This window comes from Meles meles, chromosome 4, assembly GCF_922984935.1.
Source record: "Meles meles chromosome 4, mMelMel3.1 paternal haplotype, whole genome shotgun sequence".
In the NCBI taxonomy this organism is placed as follows: Eukaryota; Metazoa; Chordata; class Mammalia; order Carnivora; family Mustelidae; genus Meles; species Meles meles.
Window position 1 is genome coordinate 93732500 of NC_060069.1, and position 15083 is coordinate 93747582.

Sequence of the window (15083 nt, forward strand, 5' to 3'; positions counted from 1 at the left end):
TAAAATCTTTAAAAATCTTTATTTATTTATTTATTTATTTAAAAATAAAATCTTTAAAAAAAATAAAATAAAGATCATCATTACAGGGGACACCTGGGTGGCTCAGTTGGTTAAGCCACTGCCTTCAGCTCAGGTCGTGATCCCGGAGTCCTGGGATTGAGTCCCACATCGGGCTCCCAGCTCTGCAGGGAGTCTGCTGCTCTCTCTGACCTTCTCCCCTCTCATGCTCTCTCTCTCTCTCAAATAAATAAAGATCATCGTTATAGAAATAAGCTCTCTTTTGCCTAAGGCCTACATGCACAAATGTTTGGAATACCCAACAGTTTTTTCTTCATTTTAGTTCTCATTCTATTTCAGTTCTATTTCAGTAATTCAGTAATTAATTCAGTTATTTCTAAGTTCCAAATTTTTCTGTGTAATATTGTGATTTATTATTCTTTTTCAGCATATAGAAATAATTTATAACTATTAAATTTTTTGAGAATTTCTGAAGAATGTTATGATCCTTCTAAAAAATACATGGATGCATATTTTTATAAAGTCACATTTAATTTCTTTGGTTTCACAGACCTCAGGACATCATATCTGTATTAAGAACCTTTGTTTATTGAATGCTATAATTCCACCTGATGATTAGAACATTTATTTTTATTAGAAGAAAAAAAGATACAGGTAAATATGATTAAGGATGAAGATATAATTAATCACCTGTTGTGTTTTTCTGTAGTGAAAACTTCTTTTGAAGATCATATTCTGGAAGATTTATGTGGAATGCTCTCACTTCCATGGATTTATCCCCATTCTGATGATGGCTCTTTAAAGTTGACCACATTTGCCACTAATCTTTTAGCATTAAGCCAGAGGATTTCAGATAGCTACTGTAAGTCGTCACAAAATTCTGTGTGTGTGGTTTAACTCTTCTCCATGTGGGACTTCTAACAAGTTGCTGTTTTTTTCAATAATTAAAAGAGGCAGGACGTTTTTAACAATTCAAAAAGAAGTTAGACTTTTTAAAAGTAACAAATTGAACAGATTATAGGATTTGTACATCCAGCTGTATTCTGCAACATGGTTCTCCAAAGATGCCTTTCCAGTTTACATTCCTCTTAGCAGAATATGAGAGTTCCTGTTTCTAGCATCCTCACTTTGTCAGACTTTAAAATGTTTAAGTGTTGAGGTAACTAAAAGAAATTATTTTTTACTATCTGATGGGTGTGATTTTTAGTTGTATTTCTCTGGTTATCCAGTAAGATTAAACATAGACCTTTTTCAGTGCACATGCTTTTATTTTTGAAAAAAGAGCTTTTAATTAAATATTATATGTATTTTAAATGTTACTTTACAACAAAGAATGAATACATACTTGAAATGAATATGTGTATATATACATATATAAATAAAGTTAACACTTAGAAATCTTGTTTAATAGACTTAATATTTTTCAGCACCACAGGCACAGTCACGGTGTGTATTTCTCCTAACTTTATTTCCAAGAAGAGTATTCCTTGAGTGGAGAACAGCAGTTTATACCTGGGCCTTACAGAGCTCCCATGAAGTAATCCGGGCTAGTTGTGTTAATGGATTTTTTATCTTACTGCTGCAGCAGAATTCATGTAACAGAGTTCCCAAGATTCTTATGTATGTATTAATATTTTAATTTGAATATATAACTTGGTAGAAAAAATCATATTATATATAAATATATATATATTGGTGGGTACCTAGAGCAGATGTTGATTTTAGTTTTAGAATTTAAATTTTCTTCTAGGCTTTGTCTTACCATTATTTTTACCCCAAATTAAGACCATAAAATAAAGTAAGGTTTAGTTAGTACCTTTTCTTTTTTCTCTCCAGAGATAAAGTCAAAGATGATTCTGACATTGTCCAGAAAGAATTTGCCTCTATTCTTGGTCAACTTGTCTGTACGCTTCATGGCATGTATTATTTGACAAGTTCTTTAACAGAACCTTTCTCTGAACATGGACATATTGACCTTTTCTGTAAAAGCCTAAAAGTCACTTCTCAACACGAATGTTCATCTTCTCAACTAAAAGCTTCTATTTGCAAGCCTTTCCTTTTCCTACTAAAAAAAAAAACAGCTAGTCCAGTGAAACTTGGTGAGTGATTTGTTATGATTTATGTAATACTTTAAAACCTTTTTTTTTTTTTTAAAGATTTTATTTATTTATTTGAGAGGGAGCATGTGCACTGAGTTGGCAGGGGAGAGGTAGAGGGAGAAGGAGAAGCAGATTCCCTGTTGAGCAGGGAGCCCAACATGGAGCTCAGTCCCAAGACCCTAGGCTCATTACCTGAGCCGAAGGCAGACATTTAACCAATCGAGTCACTCAGGCACCCCACTTTAAAACCTTTTTAACCTCTCTTTTTTAAATCAGTGATAGAATTATATACTCTGTATCCTCCTTAGTGATACCAGGGACCTTCTTAATGTGTCCCTGCCACTACCTTGGACCTTCAGAACTTCAAATAATTAGATATTTTGCCCAGCTGAGGACTGTATATAGGCTATATCTGCTTAGCCACTTTTCCAATGGTAATGATACATGAGTATGTTGGGAACATGGAATTTACATAAATACTTGTAAGATCCATTTGTTTGGGTAGTAAATTGCAACTTATTCTTAAGTTTTCAAAATAATATGTAATAGGTATTTTCTGGGACTCTGTAAATCTTGTAATGTACGATTAACAGTAAGGCTAAGATTGCCCTTAGTTCATAGTCCTCTGAATTAGTGAAATGGGCTGCCCCCTCCCCCCCCTTTTTTTCCCAGAGGGTGGGGAGGGGCGGAGGGAGAGAAAGTCTCAGTCAGGCTCCACACCCAGCAAGGAACCAAATGCAGGGCTCAATATCACAATCCTGAGATCATAACCTGAGCCAAAATCAAGTTGGATGCTTAACTGACTGAGCCACCCAGGTACCCTGAATTAGTGAAATGTGCTTTTAAGTCTATTTTGGTAAAATATAATCTACAAAATCTAAGTGACTAGTCATTTTATAACTTAAAAGAAATCTAGACTTTATTTTAGATTGAAATTACAACTTTTATTAAGTATAAAGTAAATTTAAATTTTTAAGTATTTATTTTAATTTTCCACAATTCTTTGTGCTCTAATTTAAATAATGACATTAAAAGGTGAGTTAGAAGGAACCAAATTTATTGGTTCTTTTACTGTAAAACTTGGATATTTGATGTGTTTATTAGGTGTTATATGCTCTCATTCTTTAGCTTTCATAGATAATCTATATCATCTTTGTAAGCACCTTGATTTTAGAGAAGATGAAACAGATGTGAAAACAGTTCTTGGAGCTTTATTAAATTTAATGGAAGATCCAGACAAGGATGTTAGAGTGGCTTTTAGTGGAAATATCAAGCATATATTGGAATCCTTGGACTCTGAAGATGGATTTATAAAAGAGGTTGATAGTTTTTATTTTTCAACATTTGTATCTTCATTAACCTGGCTCTAAAAAATTCTTTAACTAGTTAATTTTATTATTCTAGCTTTTTGTCTTAAGAATGAAGGAAGCATATACACATGCTCAAATCTCAAGAAATAATGAGTTGAAGGATACCTTGATTCTTACAACAGGGGATATTGGAAGGTATATTTGACAGCATTTTTATACTTCCTTTTTTGTTTACTTTGTGTTAGAAATGGTGGTGTGACAGATATGATATAGAAAGATTATCAACAAGTATTTTTTTATGGATTTCCATTTATATTTGAGACATTGATGATAACTTTTTTAAATTTTAGGGCAGCAAAAGGAGATTTGGTACCTTTTGCACTTTTGCATTTATTGCATTGTTTATTATCGAAGTCAGCGTCTGTCTCTGGAGCAGCATATACAGAAATCAGAGCTCTGGTTGCAGCTAAGAGTGTTAAACTCCAAAACTTTTTCAGCCAGTATAAGAAACCCATCTGTCAGGTGAGAGTCAGAATTGGCCTTGACTATAGGAAATAGCAGTATTTTGCAAGAGTTTAAGAAAAAAAAAAACTATATATATTTATTTGTCTTGCTTTAAAGGATGTGTGTGTGTGTGTGTGTGTGTGTGCGTGCATCCACTTTTTTTTCTTTTAAGATTTTATTATTTGAGAGAGAGAGAACACACACACATGAGTGGGGAAGGACAAAGGGAAAAAGCAGACTCCCCTCTAAGCAGGGTGTCCAATGTGGTACTCTATCCCAGGACCCTGAGACTCATGACCTGAGCTGAAGGCAGACACTTAACCAACTGAGCCACCAGGCACACCTAAAGGATATATTTTTTAAATGATTTATTTAGTTTATTTAATAAGAGAACCTAAATCTTACCAATTTTATGTTTTATGATCTTGAACTGAAGATATATATTATAAATGGGAGGGGGAAAATCATCTTATGATAATATATCGAATTATTATGCTCGATTGTTAATCTATTAAGAAATGCTTTTTTACCCTTTCTTTTAGTGATGATAAACTTTGTTAAGGCTTGATATTATGGGTAAGGCACTTTGTTTTAAAAAAGGTTGATTCCATTCATGGTTCAAGAGTTAGGTATATTAAAATACTGGCTTTGCCCTGTTAGTGGTATAAATTTAAATTTAAATTTCTTAACTAAACCTAGTTTCTCCATTTGTAAAAGGGAGATTATGACATAATCTACCTCATTAAGGTTGTTAAAAATTGAATGAGCTAATTAAAGTAATGTTTTTAGGGCTTTGATATGTCCTTTATGTTATGTTATGTTAAATTTCCTTGCTTGTATGAAATTTAAATTGTTTTGATCTAGTTTTTAGTAGAATCCCTTCATTCCAGTCAGATGACAGCACTTCCTAGTACTCCATGCCAGAATGCTGAGATGCGAAAACAAGATGTGGCTCACCAGAGAGAAATGGCTTTAAATACCTTGTCTGAAATTGCCAATGTTTTTGACTTTCCTGATCTAAATCGTTTCCTCACTGTAAGTTGTAAGGCATAGTTGATTTAATTGAGGTTTTTCAATTTTGTGTTTATTCCATTCTAGTCTTATTTTAAAGAAAATCTGTCAAATACATTGAGGAACATATAGATTATTGATTTTCAAATGTACATGTTTTCTTTTGACTTGGATATATTATAAAGTTTAAGTTCATGTTAATTTGAGTTATTACTTTATATGGTTAATTATCCTGAAAGGGTAAGACTAATTGATAAATGCTAACTAATTCAGTTGACTGAGCCTTTAATGTCTTTAGTGCTATGATTGGTTCCATTGGTAATGCACAGTCTAATATCATTTTTATCCTTAAGGAGTTAGAGTAATAAAGTACAAAACTATTGGTGTATATGATCTTCTGTGAATTCAGATTACAGAGTTTGTAGTATGGAGTGGTTTGAGAAGCCTTTGAAATGTCATTAGGGTTAGGCTTCCAAGATGGATGGAGTAGATTATCTTCTTATCTTTTCCCAAGGCAGTTATCATTATCCTTAATAAGTTATAATAGTGATTCACACTGTCAGAACTGAGTATTTTTCCCTATAATATTATTATATTTTAAACAAACTTAAATTGCTTGTAAATTGGTCAAATCCTTAAAGAAAATATGATAGTATACAGTAAGGATTATAAAGATATTCTTATCTTTTCATTCAGTAATTTTACTCTGGGAACCAAAAAGTGCAGGTGTTTATTACAACATTTTCTAGGTAGCAAAACTAAAAAAAACCCTGAAAAGCAACTAAATATCTAATATTTAGGTTATAGATAAGTATGGAACAAAGCATAATTTTTAATATTTTGTAGACTATCTTGTAATGTTAAATCAGTCTTAAAATAGCTTCTTTTCAAAATTAAATTTGAAGGGTATTAAACAAGGAAGGTGTAAGCATCTCTGAGGGCAGGGCCTGATGCTTGTTTACTGTTAAATCTCCAGTGCTTAAGATTGTGACCGACATGTATTAAGTACTTTTTAGATACATGTTGCATGAATAAATGGAAGGCCATTCCTTTTATGTTTGGAATTTTGTATATATTTAATGAATAAGATCTTAAAGGAAATAGACCAAAATCAGAACAGATTTTTTGCTGTGTTGAGATGGTGAGTGTGTTAAAATGGTTCTATTAATATTGAAGCATCAACTTTTTAATTTTTTTCTCAATTTTTTAATTAAAAAATTAACTAAAATACTGTATTTATGGTTTCTCTTGCTTGTTGTCTAAATCCAGGTTAGCCCAAATAATAAATCAAACTTGGAACTTCTGCCTAAGAGCATGAGTATATCTTAACATATACTCATGAAAAATTATCTTCTTTACTTATGTATTAGTTTCTACATTACCTGCAGTGTGAACTCTGCTGTCAGGGACCTTGGCCATTTTTTTGCTTTTATACCTGTAGTTCCTGAATCATAGTAGTTGCTCGATAAATATCTGTTGAATGGATAAATGGTTAATCTGAATTTAAGTATCACATATGGACTCCAAATTTGTTTGGCATTTTAAAATATTTTTCACATAACTTATGTGAATATGTTATTACCTGGACAAATGTACTTTTTAGTAATTGTAGTGTTTCTTTTTCAGAGGACATTACAAGTTCTGCTACCTGACCTTGCCGCCAAAGCAAGCCCTGCAGCTTCTGCTCTCATTCGAACTTTAGGAAAACAATTAAATGTCAATCGTAGAGAGATTTTAATAAATAACTTCAAATATATTTTTTCTCATCTGGTCTGTTCCTGTTCCAAGGATGAATTAGAACGTGCCCTTCATTATCTGAAGGTAATTGAATGTTTGTGTATATTTTACTCTTTGGTTTAAATTAGCATTATAGGAAAGCTGTTGTAACATTCTTGTAGGAAGGAGAGTGGGTAATTTATAGCTTATTCTAGAGTAATATAAGTACAAATAATATCATGTAAATAAGTTTTATTTTGGGCCTAGAGGAATGTATTAAATAGAGTTATTCTCTTGTTATATTCTTTGATCATTTCACCATAATGGCATAACATAATCATCCATTCATGGATCAGGTTCTCAACTCATTTCATTGCAGAATTTTTTTTTTTAGGTTATTTTTTAGTAGTCTCTACACCCATTGTGGGGCTTAATTCACACCCCCAAGATCAAAAGTCACATGTTTTTCCGAGTGAGCCAGCCAGGTGCCCCTCATTTTAAAATCTTTTGATTGGTGGAGCACCTGGGTGGCTCAGTCAATTAAGCATCTGCCTTTGGCTTACATGGTCCCAGGCTCCTGGGATCAAGCCCCACATCAGGCTCCCTGTTCAATGGGGAGCCTACTTATCCCTTTCCTCCCTGCTTGTGCTCATGCTCACTAACTCTATCTCTTTCTCTCAAATAAATAAATAAAATCTTTTTTTAAAAATGAATTTTTTTAAAAATGAATTTTTTTAAAAGATTTTATTTATTTATTTGACAGGCAGAGATCATAAGTAGGCAGAGAGGCAGGCAGAGAGAGAGGAGGAAGCAGGCTCTCTGCTGAGCAGAGAGCCTGATGCAGGGCTCGATCCCAGGATCCTGAGACCACGACCTGAGCTGAAGGCAGAGGCCTTAACCCACTGAGCCACCCAGGTGCCCCTAAAAATGAATTTTTTGATTGGAGGTGTAAGTTGACTGATAAGCAAGTTATTATATTTACAGGAAGAGGCAATCTCAACTATAGCATAATGCTAGTGCTTTGTTTAGTTAGTGCTCGAATTACTTATTTTTAAGGGTTTTTTTTTGTTTTTATTTTTTTGACAGAGATCACAAGTAGGCAGAGAGGCAGGCAGAGAGGAGGAAGCAGGCTCCCCACTGAGCAGAGAGCCCGATTCGGGGCTTGATCCCAAGTCCCTGGGATCATGACCTGAGCCGAAAGCAGAGGCTTTAACCCACTGAGCCACCCAGGCACCCCTAGTGCTCAAATTACTATTTGGCCCAGTACTTTGCTTGTTTTTTTAAATTTAAAATTATAGCTTATACTTCTTTTTTGGTGTCATACAGCAGTAATATCTCTTTTTTTAATTAATTATTTTAGAGAAAGCGCACACAGTGGGGGGAGCAGAGGGAGAGAATATCTTTTCTTTTAAGATTTTATTTATTTGAGAGAGAGAGAGAGTGTGTGTGTGTGCAAGCATGAGCAGAAGCGGGGGGGCAGAGGGACAAGCAGACTCCCTGCTGCTGTGCGTGGAGGCCAGTGTGTGGTGCTGGCTTAATTCCAGGACCCTGAGATCATGACCTGGGATGAAATCAAGATTTGGATACTTAACCAACTGGGCCAAGCAGGCACCCCAGTAACAGTATCTTTGAAAAAATATGAGACTCTTCAGGAACAGGAGAAACTGTCAGATTCACGTCTGTGACTACTATTTTCTCTGATGTTAACTTATTTCATGTGTTTCATGATATGGTAGCAATAGATTTCTTTCCACGTGAGAATTATTGAATATGCTTATTCATTTTGAGAAAAATACTGTGTTATAGAGGTAGAACGATAATATTTTCCTACATATCAGAACCTTACTAAACAATTTATATGGATCATTTCACTTAGTCCTCATTTTTGCAATGAGATGAAGATGCTATTATTTTTCCTTTTTATAGTTGAGAAAACTAAGATAGAGGTCAAATTAGGTAACTTATCGAGGTCACAGCTAAGGTAATAAGTGAGAAAGCTGGAATTTAAATTCAAACGGTTTGACCAGAAAGACTGCCACTATACTGTACTTCCTCTCAGGGATTATGTATCTATGAATAATGAGTTAAGGATATTTTAAGAAAACTGGGATTTCGTTTTTAAAGTTTTATTAGGAAATAAAGTCTATTCACTTTTCTTCATTATGTGTGGGAGACCTCCCTGGAGAAATCGAGATTAGACCCTTTTCCAATACCTTTTAAAATACCATTAGTAAATCTTTTTTTTTTTTTAATGGATGAGTCATTTTTCTTTCCTTTTTTTTTTTTTTAAGATTTTATTTATTTATTTGACAGAGAGAGATCACAAATAAGCAGAGAGGCAGGCAGAGAGGGGGAAACAGAGTCCCTGCTGAGCAGAGAGCCCGATGCGGGGTTCGATCCCAAGACCCTGAGACCCATAAACTGAGCCGAAGGCAGAGGCTTAACCCACTGAGCCACCCAGGCACCCTCCATGAGTAAATCTTGTCAGATGAGGTAAAACTTCTGATTTACTAATAGTATGTTAAAATCAAGGTACTTATTCCAAAAGCCTTTTTTTTTTTTTTCCATGGGTCTTTGGACTAGAATGAAACAGAAATTGAACTGGGGAGTCTATTGAGACAAGATTTCCAAGGATTGCATAATGAATTATTGCTACGTATTGGAGAACACTATCAGCAGGTTTTCAATGGTTTGTCAATACTTGCCTCATTTGCATCTAGTGATGATCCATATCAGGGCCCCAGAGAGATCACATCACCCGAATTAATGGTAAGGAATATTATTTGGTTTTTTTGTTTGTTTTTTGCCTTTTTATAGCTTAATTTTGAGATTGGAGAAATGGGTATTGTATGTATCTTTCAAATGCTAGAGATTTATTTAAATTTCAAATTGGGATTTTTATTTTGAAAAGGATGATTTAAATTGCATGTTCATAGCAAGGTATTAACAACATAACTTAGTGTTAAAAAATATGTGTTTTGGGAGGGAGACAAACCATAAATGACTCTTAATCTCACAAAACAAACTGGGGGTTGCTGGGGGGAGGTGGGATTGGGAGAGGGGGAGGGGGCTATGGACATTGGGGAGGGTAAGTGCTATCGTGAGTGCTGTGAAGTGTGTAAACCTGGCGATTCACAGACCTGTACCCCTGGGGATAAAAATACATTATATGTTTATTAAAAAAAAAAAAAATTTGGAAGGGGAGGTGAACCATAAGAGACTATGGACTCTGAAAAACAACCTGAGGGTTTTGAAGGGTCAGGGGTAGGAGGTTGGGGGAACAGGTGGTGGGTAATGGGGAGGGCACGTTTTGCATGGAGCACTGGGTGTTGTGCAAAAAGAATGAATACTGTTATGCTGAAAAAATAAATAAAATGGAAGATTTTATTGAAAAAAATGTGTTTTGAAATGATTATAGGTTTTATTTTTTCACTGGGTGAAATGTTCGAATTAAGTTTTCTTCACTACTTTTTAACTATACATTAGAATACATTTGTGACTCCCCCTATCCCTTCCCCTACTACCTGTTTGGCACAACATACTAACCTTGTCAATTCTAACTATATTTAAAATCCATTGTTATATTTAAGGGAAAGTCAGAAGATATGTTATCCCCTTTTATCTTTTCCTATCTTAAATTTGTATGTGCAGTCACTTCTTCATGTGAAAAAATACATATATAAATCTTCAGGCTTACTTTTTTTTTTGATTGCTCTCCTTCCTTCAAGAGACTCAAAGGGCAATCAGCAAAATATCTTGAGTTTCTATCTTTTCTTTCTTGTTTCCCGTGCATTCTTTAGTTCATCTAAACTAGATATTAATCTAATTGTGTTCTCACTATTCCACTGAAATTCTTACCCAGTTCAAAAACAGTCTTCCTGATGTCAAATCCAATGGTTACTTCTCTTTTCCTATCCCTTCCCTTGTGGCTTCTGTCATACCACACTTTCTTGATTTTTTTTTTTAACCATCTACTCAGTCTTTATTGGCTCTTCCCTTCTACTTTCTCTTCTTTACCCTTTATTTTTTTTAAATATTTTACTTAAGAGAAAGAGTGAGCAAGAAAGAGAGCACAAGCGGGGGAGAGAGAGAGAGAGGGAAGCATGCTCTCCATAGAGCAAGGAGCCCAATATGGGGCTTGATCCCAGGACTGCTGGATCATGACCCAAGCTGAAGGTAGATGCTTAACCTACTGAGCCACCCAGGCGCCCTAGTATCCTTCTTGCCCCTACGTAAATATTTTGAATTTTCTTTGCAGAGTACTCACGTTCCCAGTTTGTAATAGTATTAACAACTTAAGTGTAACACTTTACTGTATTCTTTTTTTCCCCAAGTTCCAAAAAGGCTTTATTACATACATGGGAGAGGGGTTCAGTCCTTCTTGGCTGCCAGGACATTGCTCAGCTCCTTTCTCTTCCTGTTGGCATGAATATATGTCCCCATCTTGAAGGTGTGCTTGTCCTTGGAGACACTGAGCAGCTCCATTGCATGCTGCTGTATGGAGTGAAGCCACATACCTCTCATATCCCGCATAAACTTGATGTGCTTGATAAGGTGCCTGCAGCAGCTTCTTTGCCTTGGTTTGTTCATGTTCTTAGTCACCTTGTGGCCCTTGTTGAGGCCCATGGCCACAGAGTAGTGCAGAGCCATGGGTGCTGCTTCTCAATGGCTCCTGTAGCAAAAGAAGTACTGTACTATTTTTCAGTCCTTAATGCATGTTATCTTATTTAATCTCTACAACATCTCTGTGCAATAGGTCTTTTCATTTTAGAGACTCAGAGGAGTTAAGTTACTTACCCAGCACACAAACTGAGTAGGTCACAATTGGGATTCAAACCCAGGTTTGGCTGACTTAAAGCCCATACCCTTTCCTCTAGAACCTTCTTATAAGAAAGAATTAATCGTTTTCACTTCAGGAGACCCAAAGTGCCATGGTTAGTGATACCTAGCCTTTAACTGTTGATGCCCATGGCCTTATACCCCTCTACCACTGTTACCTCAGGGGCTTTTGACCCCTGTGTCTGACCATTGGCTCTGTAGGTTATTTTTTCCTTACTTAAGCACTTTTTCCCCCCATCTTGATTCTGAATATTCTAGATAAGGACAGTCACTTTGGGGCGCCTGGGTGGCTCAGTGGGTTAAGCCGCTGCCTTCAGCTCAGGTCATGATCTCGGGGTCCTGGGATCGAGTCCCGCGTCGGGCTCTCTGCTCAGCGGAGAGCCTGCTTCCCTTCCTCTCTCTCTGCCTGCCTCTCTTGTGATTTCTCTCTGTCAAATAAATAAATCTTTTAAAAAAAAAAAAAAAAAGGACAGTCACTTTGTCTTTTTCTGTTCTTCTCTTTAAGATTAAATATCCTCTTCAGAGTCCTTCTGTTAGTCAAATCCTGAGGATCTCACCCCCAGCACACTTCATTATTCAAAAGCTCATGATTTTCTTATTGTAGAGTACTGTCATGGTGATTATAAATCAGTTTCACTAATTTTTAAAATGCTAGATAAGAAAATTCATACTTTTAGAGAAATTCCACCAAGTGCTTATTACTCCTAATATCCTAACATAGGTAATATAGAAATGATGTTAGTTATATTTTTGATTTATGGAATTTGATTTGTGTAAAACTTACATAATATCTGTTTTATGTGTTTCTATTTTCATTAGGCTGATTATTTGCAACCTAAGTTGTTGGGCATTTTGGCCTTTTTTAACATGCAGTTACTGAGCTCCAGTGTTGGCATTGAAGATAAGAAAATGGTAGGTAGTGATATAAAGGTACAAAGTGTTAGAATTCGTATAGAATTTATAGGAGACACGACTTCTGCTTGTAGCTACAAACATTCAAAGATAAGCATTAAATATATATAGTTAGCAGACTCTTTATCTAGAAGCCTGGCTTTTCATAATTTGGTATTCTGCTTGGTCCTTTCAGGACTAGTCTTTTTTTTTTTTAAGATTTTATTTATATTTTTGGCAGAGAGAGACACAGCAAGAGAGGGAACACAAACAGGGGGAGTGGGAGAGGGAGAAGCAGGCTTCCCGCTGAGCAGGGAGCCTGATGCAGGGCTCTGGTTCCAGGGTGCTGGGATCATGACCTGAGTTGGAAGCAGACACTTAACTACCGAGCCACCCACGTGCCTCTCAGGACTAGTATTTATTGGAGTTTTCCACTGTAGTAATCCCTGTGCTGGTTTGCATGTAGTTTAGGATGCAAATAAGCCTCTTCCCTAGAGTAACTTGGTAATTTTATTTTTGTCATTAATTGTGCATTTTTTCAAAATAAAATATTTAAAAAAAAGATAATCAAACATATGATATTCTGGATCCCTCTATCCCTTTATAAGCTTTTGGGGAGTATAAAAAGAGGAATTATATCACTTGCAGTTTTTTTTTCTTTGTTTATAAAGCCAGTTTTAACCCAAACTGGCTTAGAAGAATTTATTGGCTTTGTGATTAAAAATGTAAGAATAATATAGCCTTGGGCATAACTTGACTTTGGACACAATGTTCTCAGAATTCATCTCTTAGCTCAAACACCCCTGGATTGGCTTGATCATAAGTGCCAGGTAATGACCCTAGTAGCTTCAGGCTCATGTCATCACACCATCTAGCTCAGTAGGAAAAAAGGAGACTAGCATTTCTGATGGCTCAGCAAAAGTTGCATAATTGAATTCATTGGTGCACATTGGTATGTTGTGAATCATGGCCTGTGGTGTTTTGAAAACCGAAAATGTTAGATTATATATAGTCAAGTAACTTCAGTATTTGTCAGTTTGTGTTTAAATGTGTTTGGCACAATGAAGTTTTATTATGACTGCTGTAACAGTTGGTCACCACTGGAAGTTTTTGTCCATAGATGAGGATAGAATTTTAGATATTGATTAAATTTCCCTTTTTATTGCTTTCCATCTCTACAGTCAGTAAAATTACAGAAAAAAATCTCTGAGTAAAAGCTTTTATTCAGTCTGCACTCTTCTATTAATAACCTTAAGGAGCCAAGAGAGACATGACACAATATTGAACTACTTCTACAGCCAATACTTACTCTGTTGGTGTCAGCTGGTAAATTTAATCCTCCAGACAACTTCTGTTTCATCTTCATAGAATCTTAGAGTGAGAGAGTGACTCCAATCTAAGAAAACTAGTTTGTATTTTAAACCATAAAAAGCTTGTATGTTTTGGCACATAGTTAAGGTTGACTAGAGAGTTTCTTTACCCTTTCATTAGAACCTGGAGCTGTGATATAAGTCTGATTCTGTGTTCCACAATAAAATGTGTATGTAATTTTCCGGTATGTCATCAGTTTTGTTTTACTAAATTTGTTTGTTTTACTAAATTCAGAGCATCTTGAAATTAGTACCATTAGAACAAAAAAATACATGCAGCTACATAGTTGTTTGGGATGAATATGAAGAAAATTAAACAATAGGTATTATATTCTTAATAAATTTGAAAATTACTCTTCTAGAGGACTTCCAGGACAAAAATAACAAATTACTCTCACAAGAAAAAAACACACCAGAACTCAGCTTACATTTTTCAAATTTGTAATTCTTACGTAAAAATTTGGACAAAATGAACCGGCCAACATTTAGACATTGTATTGCTAGAGAATAGGTACTACTCTGAGATGTGAGTGGAATCTTGTCCTTAGGGCTTATCTGCTCCTGCTGACTTGTTCATAGGCTTTATTTTAAAGCCCTACTTACTTTTATAGGCTTTGAACAGTTTGATGTCTTTGATGAAGTTGATGGGACCAAAACACGTCAGTTCTGTGAGGGTGAAGATGATGACCACACTAAGAACTGGCCTGAGATTCAAGGATGATTTTCCTGAATTGTGTTGCAGGTAAATGACTGCCCAAGTTCATTCGAACTTTTGCATTTCCCAGTAGCACTAACTTGAATTCCTATCTCTTTGAGGGATTCAGACTGTAAATAATTAAGATGGAAAGGATATTTGTATTGAAAGGGATTATGTTTACTTCTTTAAAGACATACTGGTATGAAATCTTTTAAGATACTGGAAAATAAAATAGTATAATGAACCCCTACATACCTATTTTCCAACCTCAACAGTTAATCAGCAATGCTAATCTTACTTAATTTGACTACCTTCACTTATTTTATTGTTAGTTGGAATGTTTTAGAGAAAACCCCAGTATCATTGCACTTGTAAATACCTCAGATTTACCTAGTGGATAAGGCATTTTAAAAAATACAAATATCATGAATTGTTATACTTAGAATTAATAAGAATTTCTTAATACTGTCTAAAACTCAGTCCATATTTGGATTTCCCCAATTGTCTCAAAGATCTTTTTCCCAAGGATGTTGGTTTGTTTGGATTAGAATTTAAATGACATGCACAAGTCACAAATTTGGTGGTTTAGCCCCTTAAATATAATCTCTTACAAACATATTCACTCCTT

General features: G+C 35.1%; 1 protein-coding gene across 2 annotated transcripts in view; it reads left to right on the forward strand.

Moving 5' to 3' along the window:
* The window catches only part of ATR (ATR serine/threonine kinase), a 99015-nt gene that overhangs the window by 18003 nt on the left and 65929 nt on the right, over positions 1–15083 (forward strand). For both annotated transcript variants that reach the window (XM_046002125.1, XM_046002126.1), the window contains exons 8-18: positions 728–880; positions 1446–1638; positions 1855–2117; positions 3246–3436; positions 3522–3622; positions 3778–3949; positions 4796–4966; positions 6569–6763; positions 9242–9427; positions 12317–12409; positions 14370–14500. In XM_046002125.1, coding sequence (XP_045858081.1) covers positions 728–880; positions 1446–1638; positions 1855–2117; positions 3246–3436; positions 3522–3622; positions 3778–3949; positions 4796–4966; positions 6569–6763; positions 9242–9427; positions 12317–12409; positions 14370–14500 — 1849 coding nt within the window. The remainder of the gene's footprint in view (positions 1–727; positions 881–1445; positions 1639–1854; positions 2118–3245; positions 3437–3521; positions 3623–3777; positions 3950–4795; positions 4967–6568; positions 6764–9241; positions 9428–12316; positions 12410–14369; positions 14501–15083) is intronic.